An 18649-nucleotide genomic window follows, 5' to 3' on the forward strand; every position below is an offset into this window, starting at 1 on the left:
ATTTGTCTTTCATTTCAAGAGCAAAATGCGTTCTGTAATATTTGTTTGACATCAAAACATGCACAAATTTTAATACAAGAAGAAGAATTTCATTGATTTTATTCTTTTTAAAGTATTAGCTGATACAAGTTTGTTTCACAGTGCAATATGTATGAATATACAGGAAGTCGTTTAAACCAATGTTTCATTTTTTAATGTTATTTTTACTCTGTGAGATAATATATGTACCTTATTTAAAGACAGATAAACATAGCCATCATGAACTTTTCTAATGTGTTATTTTGACCGTGGCTGGGTAACAGGATCTTGATACGGGTTATGTTCTTCTCATATATGTTATGATGGTATGATATTAAACCCCTACTTGGAAGGATTGTGCCTGATATTGATATGATAAAATCATAATCTTTCAATCAGTTAAACTGAATTCTGGAGCTGGCATGTCAGTTACCTGCTAGTAGTCTGTTGTTATTAATGTATTATTGTCAATTTGTTTATTTTCTTTGGTTCCATCTTCTGACGTCAGACTCGTACTTCTCTTGAATTGAGTTTTAAATGTTCGTATTGTAATTCATTTACTTTTCTACATTGGCTAGAGGTATAGAGGGAGGGTTGAGATCTCATAAACATGTTTAACCCCGCCGCATTTTTGCGCCTGTCCCAAGTCAGGAGCCTCTGGCCTTTGCTAGTCTTGTTTTTTTTTAATTTTAGTTTCTTGTGTACAATATGGAAATAAGTATGGCGTTCATTATCATTGAACTAGTATATATTTGTATAGGGGCCAGCTGAAGGACGCCTCCGGGTGCGGAAATTTCTCGCTACATTGAAGACCTGTTGGTTACCTTCTGCTGTTATTTTTTATATGGTCGGGTTGTTGTCTCTTTGACACATTCCCCATTTCAATTCTCAATTTTTGTCTTGAACTGTTAATATTCACTTCCAAAACCCCTTTTAGTTATTTATCTGCATTACAACCAAATTAAAATTCTATAAGACAACATCTATTACAACCCTGATAATTGTAAGGAAATTTGTATACACTTTGCAAAATTACACATTATCTCATGTAAAAAAGAGAGTATATATTGTGACAGAAAACAATAGATTATATGAACACACACTCAGCTTAGAACTTGTATCGCAAATCGTGTCTTCATATTTATACAGATATCTATTCCAGAATTCGTAATATGGCTTCCTGAAGTTGACTCCAGTAGTAACAACAGCTTGTGTACCATTGTAGTCTATCTTGTAGTAGTTTCGTAATTTTGAATCGTACACTCCTGTCAATTCAGTGTCATTGGTGGACAAATATCTGCTCAGGAGAAGAAGTAAAAAAGGTGAATGACAATCGTTAAATTTATTCACCTATCTTAAATTGGTTAGAAAATGTGACAAACAAACCGATTTGTTGAATTTTTTAATAACTTTTATGATGTATATTGAAGAGGCTGCCGCAGAGCGACGAACATGTAATGTATATCAGATCACAAAAGAAATGCTAAAATGCAAGTGAGTGACAAACAAGATCACTAATAATATCTAAAAGAGAGTACTTGTATATGAATGGCACATTCAAAAAGGTATTTAATAGGTAAGAACCAGAAATAGTAGCTAATCAACTTATGCAAAATAATATCTTACAAAGTAAACAAAGAAAAACCATCAAAAACATGTAAAAAAAAAACCAAATAAGAACTTAACAACAACGTAGCCCTAGGAAAATTAAAGACATTAGCAGAGTTATTTAAAGTAAATCTAATTGTTACAACGAAAATTTACACCAAACACTAAAAACTTGTCAATGATAACAAATATCACACAGCTGGTCAGATTGAAACATCATAAATTTTTCAACATTATTTGGATAGAAATAACCGTATTATCAGCTCCAAGTAAAATGGCAACTACTGACAAATAAGAATTAAACATCAATTGTCAACAGATTTTTGAGAAAAAAAATCGAGAGTGACATTATTGAACACTGAAACGAGTGGCAACGACAACTTACAACAATAAACTTTATTGACTTGGAAAAAGCCTTTTAAAAACTTGTGTGAGATGCTAGTAAAAATAACACAGAGCAATTAAAATGTAATAACCAGAACTCCGATGGACTGTAGGTGATTTTAAATACCTCCATGTAACAACAGTATAAAAAATCATTAACCACACTACTGAATCAAAATAGGAAGATATAAGTGGTCCTGTTTTACATAGTCCAGCTGAGGACATGAATAATGTCGACGTATGATAGACACCGGACAGAAAAACAAAAACAAAAACACACCTAAACTTGTTGGCAACAAATGTTTGAAACCGATATGAAAGAACAGAGAATCATCTACGGTATGATAAAAAAGACAGCACATAACAGACAGGAATAGAAAGATCTGATCCTTGCCATATGTGCATCCGGGCATTAACGAGATTACAAAATGTCCCCCAGCTGGTAGATAGATATATATTTTTGCATGAATTACGATCTTACAACAACGATTATTTCATATTTAAAAGATATGTTTTCTGGTATATAAAGGAAAACCATAAACCATAAACCAAACAAAGATAACAACCAAACGTAAATACTGAGTGATAATGTACATACCCATATTTCACATAGTCACTTAATAATGACATAGTAATTTTTGTCATTTCTACATCTCTTGCTGTATAATTATGTAGATGATGTCCAACAAGTGGTATTCCAAACATATAAAACAAGTCCCAGCCATGTGGTACACCTAGAATGGAAACCAAAATTTTACCTGCCTGATTGTTTAAATTTCTGATTATCAACTAAACAATATTCTATTATTTTGTTGTGGAAGTTTTCATTTTTGCATAACCTTTGAATCAATTTGTCCTAACTTTGATTCAAGTTCTACTGAGGAGTTTTTGATATTCGATATGTTTTACTTTAGAAGACATAATCTTCAATGACTTTTAATTTCAATTCATTTAATGTTTCACGTTCAATTACGATATAGCATGAACTTCAAACAATTTCTATGCCAAAGACATGTATGGAGCTATTTTGCAGTATCAAGTATGGATCAGAAACAAAATCGGTAATAATGTCAAGAAGAACTACTATGTGGTGTTGTCTCTTTTGGCATATACCCCATTTTAATTCTCAATTTGTTTTGTATGTCACTAATAAACAAATTATTTTTGAATACTTTAGCGTGGGGGCTTATCCTCGGGTTATTAACTTTTTTTATTTAATTTTTAGTGTTATGTGTAGTTTGTCTGCATAATGTCTTCTGAATTTGAAGAAGTATTTGTATAGAATCCGATTCGTGATTTCAATAAATAACAAATACTAATAATTAAGTTGTGAGTGGTAGGTAGAGATGTGTGTAAACTAAAGCTATGATGACGAGTACATTTAGGTTTAGTGTCGAGTGCACGAGTAGATAAGTATAAAATATAGCTGTCATGGTATCTATCGAGTGCATGGGTAGCGATGAGTATTAATAAAGGCTTTGGTATCGAGTGAATGAGTAGAGATGAGAATAAATTTAAGCTACAGTATGGAGTGCATGGGTAGAGACGCTATAATATTAAGAGCATGTGTAGAGACGTGTATTAATTAAAGCTGTGATTACCTTGCCACAATGGTCCAGATGGTGTCTCCGAAATATATTCGAAGCTGAGTAAATATGTTTTATTTAACCATCTTGATACTATGTCTGCCAATTTAATCATAGGTGTATAGAAAATGAGATCTGCTTGTATTCGTGGTGCCTGAAATAAAATATAATATATAAACTCATTATAGATACCAGGACAAAATTTTGTATATACGCCAGACGCGCGTTTCATCAACAAAAGACTCATCAGTGACGCTCGAATCCAAAGAAGTTAAAAAGGCCAAAATAAAGTACGAAAGTGAAGAGCATAGGGACCAGTATGCCTAAACGTTTGGAAAAATACAGCTAAGGTAATCAGTGTCTGATAAGATTACGAAAAAAAATATTATTAACGTTGGGTTTCTCAAACTTTTTAAATTGTTACATCTTATAATACCTTATAAATGGTGATGCAAATGGTGTTGCAAGTACTGGCATGCCAATGAAAATTTTGTTTAAATTGTATTCTAAATAAATAAAAAAAAAGGTATGCAATGCTCTAAAATTTTACCCGGAATTTGCTGTACTTCAAATACTTCTGGTTTTATCAGCTCTTTAACTTAGTTTATAAGAGGCGATTTTTAAATATTTTGGTATCGAGCATCGCTGAAGATACATTAGTTGTTGAAAATTGCGTCTGGTGCGGTAAAATTAGTTCCGTTAATGTTATTCTTCATTTGCCATAAATTCAAATACAACATAGATTTATTAGACGTAATAAGGTACTATGTAAGACGTTTCGAATTTTTGTTACAACGTTGCATAGTTAGACATTAATTGAAGTAAATGTTATGATTATCGTGTGTATTAACTTTGTTACTTTCGTTAAAAACTATGAATTAATTTGCAAACGTCAATCAACACGAATGTTTAACTGATATAACATCTGCTATAGTCTTTTAATTAACTGTCCATCATATGATTAAGAAACAGTTCTGTGGTGCCATGCTTTTTGCTGATTTTATCATAGGTAGTCATTATATTTGGTAATATCTTTCAACCGAGCGAAAGCGAGAAGCCAAATGTTCAAAAAGATAATGCCTACCCATGTTTAAACTGACACAGAGCATGGCATGATATAATATGTTTATTCTAATAGAAACATTTAGAACTTTCGTAAATTGTACACGTTTAATAGGTATCCATTTTTGATTAGATGAAGCCAAAACGTTATTAGAAATCAGCCGTTTCAGATTAAACAAATGAACAGATACATTTAAACATATATTTAGAATAATTTTAATTAATTTCCTAGAAAAGTAAAAACACTAAAATACTGATCTCCGAGGAAAATTCAAAAAGGAAAGTCCAAAATCAAAAGGCAAAATCAAAAGTCCCAACACATCAAACGAATGGATAACAACTGTCATATTCCTGAAGTGGTATAGGCATTTTCTTATGTAGAAAATGGTGGATTGAACATGGTTTTAAAGCTAGCTAAACCTCTCACTTGTTTGGCAGTCGCATCAAATTCCATTATATTGACAACGATGTTTAAACAAAACAAACAAAAAACAATAGGTACAAATGTCACAAATAGGGGTAAAAAGTCTAATTCGGTAGGTCACACTCGGGAAAATGGAACGGGATTGTAGTTACGACATCAGGACACATCCAATATCATCTGTGAAACGGATATTCCATAACGGTCAACCAACTCGTGATGGCGTCCGTAAAATTTACAAAGTGTTGATTACAACTTCACCATTTGGAACTCTTGGTTTAAAAATGAATTCGGAATTTTGGAAATTTGGAAGCTGAAATCATCTCTTTTGTTGTAAAGTTTTTTTTTCAACCGACCATCATAGTGAACAACACAAAAAAAAATGTCCATATTGATTTCCGGCGTTGTTTAAAACAAAATGGACGTAGATATTTTTATTGTAACGTCAATGACAGGCAGTCCATGATTAAGTAGAAATGAATTAGCTTCAAAAGTTAAATAAGAATGTCATATTACTAAGCAAATAAACACTTACCTGTGGGAATGGTAAAACTTTACTTTCTTTCCAGTCATTGAAAACTAAATTTGCTTCATCTGTAATTAATGGAATTCTTATACATAAGTTTTTCCTTTTGGAATGTTATTAATCATGAACTAAAGGGGAGTATTGAAATTTAAATAAATTACTTTGAAATTCGGTGTTTGCATTATAAATGACTGATTGCTTTTGTTGAAGGACGTATTGTTCTTTAGTCCTTTATTCCGGTGTACAGTTGTCTCATGGCTATCTATTGTTGCGTTCTGTTCGGAACATGTGCACGATTCAATATCTCATTCTAGAAAATCGGATGTCAGTCACAGAATGTACCAAACAATTAGAACCGATACATGTCATTATTTCAAAATGTCGCGGATATCGAATGAAACAGCTCCGCACTACGATACTAAGCTATCAGGAATAATAGGAAAAAATTAAAATTATAAATTACAAACACATTATGTATGTGCATAGACTAATCGAAACTAGGGAACATAGCAACATTCCCTTCAGGAGTAAAGTTGATGCTTCTTCTCTAAGCATTTGGCATTAATAACAAGGAGCAAAAGGCAAGAGTAAAAACAAACGCGTCTTTGTAGGTTAATCTCTAATACGGACTGTTATCTCGTGAACTAGCATATTAAAAATCTGGTGCAGAGTGTGTTGTGGAGTACAAATCAGTAATAATATTCGGGTAACATGAGTATAAGCTCGTCTGCACATGCATTTAAACCATTATTCTACCGTCTTGTTTATCATGGATAAAGGAAGATGTGGTGTGAGTGCCAATGAGACAACTCTCCATCCAAGTAACAATTTAAAAAGTAAACTATTATAGGTTAAAGTACGGCCTTCAACACGAAGCCTTGGCTCACACCGAACAACAAGCTATAAAGGGTCCAAAAATTACTAGTGTAAAACCATTCAAACGGGAAAACCAACGGTCTAATCTATATAAACAAAACGAGAAACGAGAAACACGTATATATTACATAAACAAACGACAACTACTGTACATCAGATTCCATAACCGTTTAAAAGTATTAACATATTAAGTTTATGAAAGTATTAGCATATTTAGCTCCGACGCCATTTTATAAAATATATACTTGCAAACTGGTCTTCATCAGGAAACAGTGTTTGATAGTAATTAATCAAAACTTCGATGGTAATACTATAATTGTCATTTTTCCCTTCTGTTGACACTGGAATTATAAACAAATGAATATATCTACCACAGATAAAAAAAACAAAATAATGTTAATTTTGTCAAGACATATTCATATATTTAATATGTGTTTTTTTATTTGACATGTTGCACAACAACTTGAAGTTGTTTCAAATTGAAAGAAATGCAAGCTTGATCAATAGTGTTCCTTTATAAAGTTCATACAATCCACAAAACTTTAAGGAAGCTCGAGTGTCTGCCTTCTTCTTGAATTGTGAAGTTGCATAGAATAGTTGGTCTAGATCTTCGATGAAATGTGCAAATTTTGAAAGTAAGATGCAATTAATGACTTTTAAGGTAAACATAGAAAATTATCATATTAACGGCTGTAATTTCTGAAAGACACCATATGTGTGTTTGATTCAATTTTTCCACACATATGCCAAATAAAGGAAGATAACTCAGATAGTATGGGAAATAACTCAGATAAAGTATTTTTTATATTAGAAAGAGTTTTGAATACGCCTTTTTTAATATGAAGCAAGAAAACAAGTTCGGTGACCCTATTCTTTTTTTTCTTATATTAAATATTTTTTAAGAGCTATCACATGTTATTTCAAAATTCTAGCAGATAGTTTTCTTTTTATCACACAAAATTGGATTGTCCATGCATAATCTATACAAAATCTGACGATTTTGCACAACCTGTAGGGTGAAACAAGTCCGGTGATCCATATTTAATTTATTTCCGAAAAGATAATTTTACAATTGAAAAATTCTATTGACAAATCATTAACAAATTCAATGGGTTTTAATTAAGACGGCCCAGCCACTTTAAACCGCGAAATGTAAGTTGAAAGAACTTTTGAGGATATATACAAATATCTTGTCATGGGGAAGATTTATCTTATTTTGTATAAAATCACTCTGATTTAAACAAAAAATTCCCTAAAAATGACATTATCTAGATTCTTGATTTCTCGGTTGACAAAATATTTATTACGTTTGAAGGACGTGTCTTTTAACAGACTGTCAGAATTCCAATGTGAACCAAGTGTGCCCTTCTTCTTGCCGACTTGTTTCTTGATAATTATGAGGCTGACTTCATACAGGAACTTATTAGGAAGAAAGATAAGAAGTTAGCAATATCCTTTAACTTTACGTTCCGCTATATAGCTGATGTTCTCTCACTAATTAATACAAAATTTGGTGACTATGTTGATCGAATTTATCCAATCAAACTAGAGATGAAGGATACTACAGATATAGATAAGTCTGCCTCATATCTTGACTTACATCTATAAATTGACAATTAGGTACGGTTGAAAACAAAACTTTATGACGAAAGAGATGATTTCAGCTTCCCAATTGTGATCTTTCCATTTCTATGTAGCAACCTTCCAGCAGCGCCTGCATACGGAGTTTATATAATCCACTTGATACGATATTCCCGGGCTTGTATTTTCTGGATAGTTGAATGCTGCTTACAAGGAAGATATTACATCAAGAGTTCCAAATGGTGAAGTTCTCAAATTTTACGGATGCCATCACGAGTTGGGTGATCGTTATGGAATAACCGTTTCACGAATTATATCGGATATGTTCCTAATGTCGTAACTACTATACCATTCCTTTTTCACGAATGAGACGTACCTAATTATACTATTTACCGGATTTGTAATAACAAACGCTACACGACGGGTGTCACGTGTGGATCAGGATCTGCCTACCCTTCCGGAGCACCTGAGATCACCCCCATTTTTTGGTGGGGTTCGTGTTGCTAGGTCTTTAGTTTGTTACGTTGTGTCTTCTGTACTATTATTCGTCCGTTTGTCTTTTTATTATTAACCATGGCGTTGTCAGTTTTTTTCCAATCTATGAGTTTGACTATCCCTCTGGTAATTTTCGTTCCTCGTTTAAACGAAGACTGATAGATTGGTTGATTAAAAGCTTTATTTTTAACACTCTTGAATTGGATTCGAGCGTCACTGATGAGTCTTTTGTAAACAAAACGCGTCTGGCGTATATACTAAATATAGTCCTGGTATCTATGATGAGTTTATTTGTCTATACTTTCGGGGTCAATTATTCGTGGAGAAAATTGGGGTCTCTTGAAAAAAACCCGACATCGATCGGAGTCGAACGCATATGCAACAACTGAATTCGAACTCACATCCTCAGTATTGACAGGCCCTTGGCTGATATAGATAAACAATTTTAACCACAAATGAAACCATAAAAAGCCCCCAAAATAATCGAGATAACAAAATGTTGTCAATACCATACTGAAATCATATTACTTACTCACGGGATGGAAATAATTCATCTCTCGACAACACCAATAACACAGATTCTGCATGGATGTTGTTTTCACATCGATACATATTCTCTGGACTCTCTGTTGTATAATATCCGTCTATAGTTATTGGATATGTTCCAAATGTTATGTCCTGAAGAAAAAAAAACAACAATCAAAACAAAACACGAATTGAGTATGCTAAATTGTCAATCTGTTACATTATTTTACAACGATCGTAATTACACTGGTTATCACCTATTTACCAAATAAAGTAGGTTTTTATGCCCATTTATGGGCATTATGTTTTCTGGTCTGTGCGTCCGTTCTTTCGACCTTTCGTTCATTCGTCCGTCTGTCCCGCTTCAGGTTTAAGTTTTTGGTCGAGGAGGTAGGTTTTGGTGAAGTAGAGGTCCAATAAACTTGACACTTAGTACACATGTTCCCTATGTTATGGTATATCTAATTTAAATGCCAAAATTAGACATTCAACCCCATTTTTACGCAGGGCATCGTGTCTATACTTCCCGAGGTTATATTCAGGTGATTTTCAATAAATTTATTTCAAGTCTTAAAAAAGAGCAAAATGATAAAAATATAGTAGCTGACATACATGTAACTTTGTTTTTCGTACTAACGTGGTCATACTCATATCTTAATAATGTATCATATATCAATGGATGCAAAGGTAAATGATGATGTCCGCGAATTCGACAGCAAACGTTTAACACAAAAATTGAAAGATATAAAAAACATTGATCTCTTTAATAACAGCTTCATCTCTATGTTTCTGTCTTCTTACTGAAACGTAGGCGCCTGGAAATTCTTTGACAAATGTTCGAGAGGTGATTGATTGTTTTGAAAATTCAAATAAAAACTACGAAAACTTTCTTAATTTTTAAATGTGTCAGTACTCACCTTTGTTAAAGCTACATTAAACATTTCTTCAGATATATTCATCCATTTATCCTGTATTGGACTGAATTTATTATTAACTCGAGTCGTCCCTAGTCTACAATCTACAGGGAAGGACGTTTTTCTACTGGTTCTCACACAGTCAGATAAAAACCAATGGGCAATTGGTGAACCGCTGTGTATGATTGCATTTTTAAATAATCCTACAATGCAATGGTAGTTTATATTCCATGACAGTTTTGATACTAAACAAAAATGTTTTATCTATATATTTTATCTAAAGACTAAATGTAGGCTTGCCATTGTGCTCCTTCTCTAGTTTTCAATTCATTTTGTAACTTATATTTAAATATTCTTAATTCAATTTTGGATGTAACACGTCTTCTGATTGGCTGACAGTGTTCTGTCTTTCAGCTCATAAACATAATTTTGTCTTGTGATCGTGACGTCATTAACGTTTCCAATGATTAACTGCGGTTTAAAAAGGAATTTAGAATTACTTTAGTAAATTATAAGAAATGACTGTAATACTGTGTCTGCCTATTCGAACAAAATAGAACTAAAACGGATTAAATTGAATAAACGATCATCAATAATACAATTTCGTTAATTATAAAATTCATCAATTGAAATGGGTTTATGTTCTGCAAAATAGGTCGACCGAGATGGAGGACGGGAAATTCAAAATGGTACTAGGAGAGTGTATTAGATATAGGATGGCAGATGGGTGATTTACAGGCATCTAAAGGGTAAAAAAGTAAGAGTTTCTTTGAAAAACAGTAAAATATACCCGCTTTTAAATATTTTACATAATATTCCTTGTAAAATATATCTTTTTAACAATGTACATTCATTACAACTAATTTTCTTAAACAAAATGTACCTTTAGTCCGATTGGAAACAATATGAAGTCCAACATCTGAGGCCCCTAGGCTATGACCATGGATGGTCACTCGTTCTGGATCGCCGTTAAAATACTTGATGTTTTGATTAACCCATTCCATCGCCTGTACCTGGTCCAACAAACCGTATATCCCTTCAATACCTTTACTTTTGTCTGCATAGAAACCTTAAACAATATAACCATAAATTTGTTTAAAGTGCTCCCGTATTTTCAATTGCTCAACATTTTAAAACACAATCAACAGATTACAAATGTTCAGTACAGATTTATCCTTCGCGGTATACACATCAACTATCTAAGACAAACTACTAATCTTTGAGTTTATTATGCAGATACGCATACAGTTTCTTCTAACGATTTCCCTGACAAGAAAAGATGTTTGAACTAGCCAACCGGCAGTTGCTTAAGATTAGACAGTCATTTGCTCGGGAAAAGCGAGAGAAAAATTTAAGAGAATAAAAGAAAGCAATTTTAACATAATAAAATTCTGTCGTTTATTTATATCTGATAGCAAACTAACTCTTACCATATATACCAAGCCTGTAATTAAATGTAATTACGATAATTTCCCCATGAGCTGCAAGAACATCTCCATCAAACATGGCGCCCATACCTACAATGTTAGATCCTCCGTGGACATATAACAACACCGGTAATGATTCCTGCTTTAACTGTAAAACCAAGACGAATGTTTCGGTCAGTCATATGAAATGGATATTCGAAATTATTTTGCTGAATGAATATGAAATTAACAGCCGCTAGTTGTGGAAACAAGAACCATTTTAATAGAAAAATCTTGTAATACAATTATGGTAAACGATGATTAATAAAGCTCTTTACCTGATCTAAAAATACATGTCAAGGTACTCAAAATGAAAAATATATATCGATAATTCGTTTAATTTTGTAAACTATACTTACTTTTGGAACATATATATTCATATACAAACAGTCTTCGTCAAACTTATTAAAACCTTCTCTGTGAAGATCTATGTAATCAGATCCGTATTGTGGACATGCAGGGGGTAAATAATTTGTATCCTTAATGTCAGACCAATTTATAGGTGGTACAGATCGCTGAAACAAAAAAACAATAAGTAAGAGAAGTACTTAACAAGCGATATATTGATATTGCAAAACAAACTTTTAATCATTCACACGAAGACGATTTAAGAAACTAAAACACAGATGTTATGAGTGAAAGCTAGAAAAAAAAATAGAAAAAGTTTTTCAATTGACAATGAGTTAACTTAACAATCTTTATTGTGAGAGGTTTGCGATGTGAATATCAAGTTTACACTGTAATTGTGTAATCAATTTTACGACACAAATAATACAACGTATTCAAGTCCTCAATTAATGAATGATTGTGTTTACATGTTACAGCTGTGTTTTCTTCGCAAGGTTTATTTTTATATAAATATGGTTATTAATGGGATAAACATATATATATATATATATATATATATATATATATATGTAGGCTCAAACAATTAGTAGTGCATTATTACTTTTGTAATTAAAGTTAGGTTAAAAAATGTGAGAGATTTCTCCAAATAATGAGTGAGAAAAGGAAATTTTGGATGATTTTCCGGAATTTAGACAGTGAGTCACCAATACAACTCTTGACGTTAGTCATTTATTTTACATATTTTACTGCCGTAAATCAGATCAATTGTCGTAATCGATAATTGTGATGTCATAATGAAGTGGGTTAAAAAATTAAGTATAAATACATAACACTTTGTTAAGTTAGTATCAGTCGTGAATTGGCTCTCGAAGTACTAAGTACTCTCAATTAAATTAGTTATCAAAGGTACCAGGATTATAATTTAATACGCGAGACGCGTTTCGTCTTCATAAGCATCACCAGTGACGCTCATATCAAAACAGTTAAAATGCTAAACAAGTACAAAGTTGAAGAGCATTCAGGACCCAAAATTCCAAAAAAGTTGTGCCAAATACGGCTAAGGTTTATATACTCCTGGGATAAGAAAATCCTTATTTAAAAAAAAAAAAAATCAAAGTTTTTAAAAATATAAGTGATTCCTTTGTGATATTGCAACATTCTTTTCTACGCTTAGCGTGTTCAATAAATATCAGACTCAAGTTTCAAAGTGATTAGAATAAATCAGACAAGAATACTTTAGGTCTATAAAAAGACCATACAAACAAACGACTCATCACATTAAAAAGAGTCACGGCTTGTTAGACCAAGAATAAATGTCTCAGTCGTTTACTGGTAATACGAAAGCCACACACCGTCATTTGACGTCTTTTTGACTCGAGTAAATTCTTCAGCCATTTAATTTATACCGGTATTTAAAGACGATAGACTACACTTCTAACACTATGTATATATATTATTGAATTGAATTGTTATTTTGTTAATCATAATAAAACTGAGATAAAAATATTTCATTTATATACTCTGTCTTGATGATTTTTGAATAAAAAATACAAAAATACTAAATACTTTTCGAGCGTTACCGAAGGGTCTTTTGGAGACAAAACGTAAGTCTGGGGTAATTTTGTTTTTATCCTGGTATCTATGATAAGTTCATTAATTCATGTTTGCAATAACTGCCTGCCTAGAGCATTTAATGTTGTAAAGTAAGAGTTTGTCATTGTTGTCTAAAACAGGCATAACGTGGAAAACGTTTCAATATCGTTGTTTGAGTGAAAAGGAAGTTTGTATTATTTTTTAACATCATTCCATATCTTTATTATTATGTAGCTCTGTAAACATTATGACTTCTTTTGTTTTCATTTAAAAAAAAATATAAACTCTGAGTTGTAATGAGTGGTTTTCAAACTTTGAATACCCGGAACATTTGAATTTGATGTTAAAAAATCGAACAATTCCTCTGAAACAAGGGAAAAAGTGAAATCATATTCGAAAGGCAAATATTCACATCACTTCACGAGCTCATTACTCGACTTGAATTGTATCAGAGGAGAATGATAGTATCAATGCATTAATATTAACAGGCTAAGTTCTTGTATAAATTGCTGCATTAATATAATACATACATTTATTTGATAAGCACTAAGGTCCTTAAGAGCTTATGTTTTGACATTATGTCAATTCGTCTCTTAATCTTTACTATTTAGGTCCTATAGAACTTCAATATTCAAAATTGATTACATATTTGTTTTGTTTAGTGATTTATTTATAAAGCAATGTGAATAAAGCATAATGTTGACTGTTGTACCCCTATTTTGACATATTTACTTATTATGTTGTTTTGTTTACACATCATTCTCAATATAATTAAATTGATTGCGACTGCCAAAAAAGTGAGAGATCAAATTCATCATTTTCTATAAAATAAATGTCTGTACCTGGATAAGACAGTTGTTAATTATTCGTTTAATGTATTTAAACTTTTGATTTTTGTCATTTGATATGGGTCATTCCGTTTTGAATTAACTTCCGGTTTCGGTATTTTTGTGATTACTTTCCACAAATAGTACTGTCTTTATTTCACGATGATTTGTATGCCCCACCTATGATAGGAGAGGGGCATTATGTTTTCTGGTCTGTGTCTCCTTTCGTTCATATTACCGTCTATTCGTTCTTGCGTCCATTCGTCCCGCTTCAAGATAAACTTTTTGGTCAATGTTTTTTTTGATGAAGTTGAAATCAAATCAACTTGAAACTTAGTACACATGTTCCCATGATATGATCTTTTTAATATTAATGCCAAATTAAAGCTCGACCCCAATTTCATGGTCCACTGAACACTGAAAAAGTTAGTGTGAAGTTCTGGTTTAAGTTTCAGTAGTCAGCACTTCAGTGTTGAGATGAATATCAATTAAATGGTCATTTTTATCAATTTCTTGTGTAAAAATTTTTAGTTTTTCGAAAAACAAAGGATTTTCTTATAGATAGGATTATAATTTAGTACACCCGACGCGCGTTTCATCTACACAAGACTCATCAGTGATGCTCATATCAAACTAGTTATTAAGCCAAACAAGTACAAAGTTGAAAAGCATTTAGGATCCAAAATTCCCAAAAAGTTGTGCAAAACTTTGAGTTTTTCGAAAAACTAAGGATTTTCTTAGAGATAGGATTATAATTTAGTACACCCGACGCGCGTTTCGTCTACATAAGACTCATCAGTGACGCTCATATCAAAATAGTTATTAAGCCAAACAAGTACAAAGTTGAAAAGCATTGAGGATCCAAAATTCCAAAAAGTTGTGCCAAATACGGCTAAGGTAATCTATTCCAGGGACAAGAAAATACGAAAAATTCAAGTTTTGTATCAAGAAATATATAAAAATGACCACATAATTGATATTCATGTCAACACCGAAGTGCTGACTACTGGGTTGGTGATACCCTGGGGGACGAAACGTCCACCAGCAGTGACATCGACCCAGTGGTGTAAATAGTTATAAAAAATATCAGGATTACAATTAAGTACGCCAGACGCGTGTTTCGTCTACATAAGACTCATCAGTGACGATCATATCAAAATAGTTATTAAGCTAATCAAGGTATGTCATTTTTGATACTCCGTGAGGGGATATATATAAAATCGGAAGCGCATAGCGATTTTTTTTAACCTTATACAAAACTTTGCTGTACTTTTCTTTAAAAAATTTAATATTATTGTTATCTCCCCTTACAACGCAAAACTTCAAAAATTTTGGATTGGTGAAAATATTCCGTAAAACGTATTATCATAACATACAATCGCAAATTTCAAATGAACAGTTTCAAAATTTATTTGCATTTAATCCGGTACTAAAATTTGCTTATTTAAACAATATTTTGATAAAATTAATGCTGTTATTTGCATTTCAAGGTATCCATGGTATCCCAACATTTCTATGCTACATTTAATCTAGTAAATCAGCTTACCTCAAATCGTAGTGATCCAATTGGAGGGGAAGCGTACGGTATTCCAAGATATTCCTCGACATATTTTCCAGAAAGCCTAGACGTTACTTTTCCACGAATTTTACCATACAGTGTATTCCTAATTGGATTCCATTCATTTGTTGATGTGACACTTATACAGCACAACACTGTCACAATCAAAGTATCAAGTATTATCATTTCATCAGAAAAGAAGCCCGACTATTATAAAGCTCCAACAGGCAACTGAAAAAGTATTTACAGATCATCAACTTTAACTACATAATATGGATAATGCAATATATTAGCAACATTTCTCAGCTGTCATGTTATGTCTTTATTGTTCATGAAAATTATTAATCTGACGCTATTATTAATTGATAATGTTCCTTCTTAATTACGTTCTGTCTGCTTAATTTCGTAGTCAGGAGGTCAAATTCTTAAACAACAATAAATCGATGATGAATGCCAGCTCTAATAAAAAAGTTATATGATAATATTGAATGCAGACTATCGTGCCTGTTTGAGATAATTAAGAAAAAAATTACTGATGAAATGGTATGTTGATTAAAAATTTCGAAAGAATTTTGAACATGTGGCGTAAGATATCAACAAGTTGATCTGGCTATGTTATATGTCCAATGCTGCTGGTTCAGTGACTATTTATGCATATCTTATTCTATATTTATTTTGATTTTTGTATATTGACCTAGATAATCGAGATAAAATGTACTAAAGAAATCATGTCTGTTTTCCTAAAGAAATGTAATAAACTTTATTTCGGTGGATTTTGTTTCTAACAAATTCAAAATGCGCGTTGCTTAGTCTTCAGTTTTTCATTTTTCATCTTATTTTTAATTGTTCTTTATGTGTATATTTGACATTTCACTATAACAATAAAAAAAAGTAACGGCAACTGAAACTATTTTTAAGTAATACAGAAAATCCGGCACGAATTCGAATTTATTTTAGTTTTTCTGTAAATGACAATTGAACAGCATTCTTACGACATAAATAACAAAATAAGGACATATAAAGGGTTATATCCCAATGCCTTCAACATTATACATATGTATATAATACAATACATCACAAGTATAAAAAAAACACATTGTGAATAAATCATTCTAGGACTATTAACTAAAGGTAACAGTAGTATACTGCTGCTCAAAAGATCTAGCACATACATTTGAAACGTACGATATATTGTAAATATTAAACGTATGGTAAGCACATGTAAAACGTAAAATCACAAAAAGCAAAGTCCCTTATCAAATAGCAAAATAAAAAGCTCAAACACATCAAACGAATGGTTAACAATCACGGTAAATGCTGACTATTGAACGCACGGTAAGCAGGTGTTAAATGTACGGTATATGGTGACTCCTTAACGCATTGGCATGTGTAAAACGTATAGTATATATTGTGACTCTTTACCGCATGGTAAGCATGTGTGAAACTTATAACGTACCATATATGGCGACTCTTTAGTGCATTCAAAGTACTTGAAAACGTGTGTTATATGTGACTCTTTAACGTATCAAAAACATGTGTAAAATGTGCGATATATGACGACTATTTAACGCACCGAAAGCATTGGTAAAACGTTCGGTATATGCAGTAGTCAGCACTTCGGTGTTGACATGAATATCAATTATATGGTCATTTTTATACATTTACTGTTTGCAAAAGGATAAATTATTCGAAATACAAAGGATTACCGTATCTCAGACATAGATTACCATAGATTTGGATCAAATTTTTGGAAATGTTTTTGTTTTCGATTTCAAACGAAAAAATGAAAGGTCAAAAACTTATCATAGATACCAGGATTGAAATTTTGCATTTATGTCAGACGCACGTTTTCAATGTTTTCAATGGACTTACCAGTGACGCTCGAAAAATCGTGAGATGACAAAATAAAGTATGAATTTGAAGAGCGTAAAGGATGACAAATTACTTAACGTTTTGCCAAATACAATTTAGTTATCAATTCTGGGTCGATGCCACTGCTGGTGGAGATTTATTTCCCCGAGAGTATCACAAGCCCAGTAGTCAGCACTTTTTGTGCTGACATGAATTGTCATTGATATGGTTATATTATTAAATTTACTGTTTACAAATTTTGGATTTTTTTGAAATACTAAGGCTTTTCTACCTAGACCTCAGGCATAGATTACCTTAGCTGTATTTGGCAAAACTTTTAGGAATTTTGGTCCTCAATGCTCTTCAACTTCGTTCTTTATTTGGCTTTTTTCTTCTTTTTTTTTTTTAACTTTTTTGATTCGCGCGTCACTTATGTGTCTTTAGTAGACGAAACGCGCATCTGGCGTACATACTAAATTTAGTCCTGGTATCTATGATGAGTTAATTTCCAGAGGTGTATTTCAAAAATTCATGTTTTTATTATCAAACAGCTATACTTATATATATTAAATTCTATAATTTGTCCAAATTTAGAAGCAGTTTACTCTTTTTTTAATTGTTTGCTTCCAGTAAACAATTCGCCGATATGTTTTCCGTATACAGAGAACTCAGGGTGACCTTTCTTGTAAAAATCTGGTGATCGCAATACGCATGAATCTGTCATTTAAATAAACGATTGTCTTATTGTACATGTTAAACACGTGCTCAATATCCATGCTTCTTTCTTGGTTGTTTAATAAGGTGACAATCAGTTAACTACGGCTAAGTCAAAACACGACAATTAATGAGCTGCATATTTTCACATATGAACATACCGAAAGAAATATATTTTGACGATTATACGACATGGATGCGTCAAAAATGATAAAATCGTGTACAGAAGACTACGTTAATGATATATACATGCATTTATTTAAAAAATGGATAAACATTATCTTTCACCAGTTACT

General features: G+C 32.1%; 1 protein-coding gene across 1 annotated transcript; it reads right to left on the bottom strand.

Moving 5' to 3' along the window:
• Positions 1–898: 898 nt before the first annotated feature.
• Positions 899–16477, bottom strand: LOC134711312 (neuroligin-3-like). Its single transcript, XM_063571849.1, has 11 exons — positions 15777–16477; positions 11822–11977; positions 11427–11571; positions 10880–11065; positions 10000–10199; positions 9094–9235; positions 6727–6822; positions 5615–5673; positions 3612–3750; positions 2609–2744; positions 899–1315 (listed from the first exon to the last, which is right to left on the bottom strand). Exons 1-11 carry the CDS (start codon positions 15972–15974, stop codon positions 1063–1065), a joined length of 1710 nt encoding a protein of 569 aa, XP_063427919.1. The 5' UTR covers positions 15975–16477; the 3' UTR covers positions 899–1062.
• Between the last annotated feature and the right edge of the window lie 2172 nt (positions 16478–18649).

This window comes from Mytilus trossulus, chromosome 1 (assembly GCF_036588685.1).
Source record: "Mytilus trossulus isolate FHL-02 chromosome 1, PNRI_Mtr1.1.1.hap1, whole genome shotgun sequence".
NCBI classification, from domain to species: domain Eukaryota; kingdom Metazoa; phylum Mollusca; class Bivalvia; order Mytilida; family Mytilidae; genus Mytilus; species Mytilus trossulus.

Excerpts from the sequence above, each read along its gene's own strand:
- LOC134711312 (XM_063571849.1), bottom strand. The coding sequence starts at position 15,974 with ATGATAATACTTGATACTTTGATTGTGACAGTGTTGTGCTGTATAAGT. Across the intron at positions 11,066-11,426 it reads TTACAGGCTTGGTATATATG|GTTTCTATGCAGACAAAAGT; the intron begins GTAAGAGTTAGT and ends ATATTGTTTAAG. Across the intron at positions 10,200-10,879 it reads TGTTTCCAATCGGACTAAAG|GATTATTTAAAAATGCAATC; the intron begins GTACATTTTGTT and ends ATTGCATTGTAG.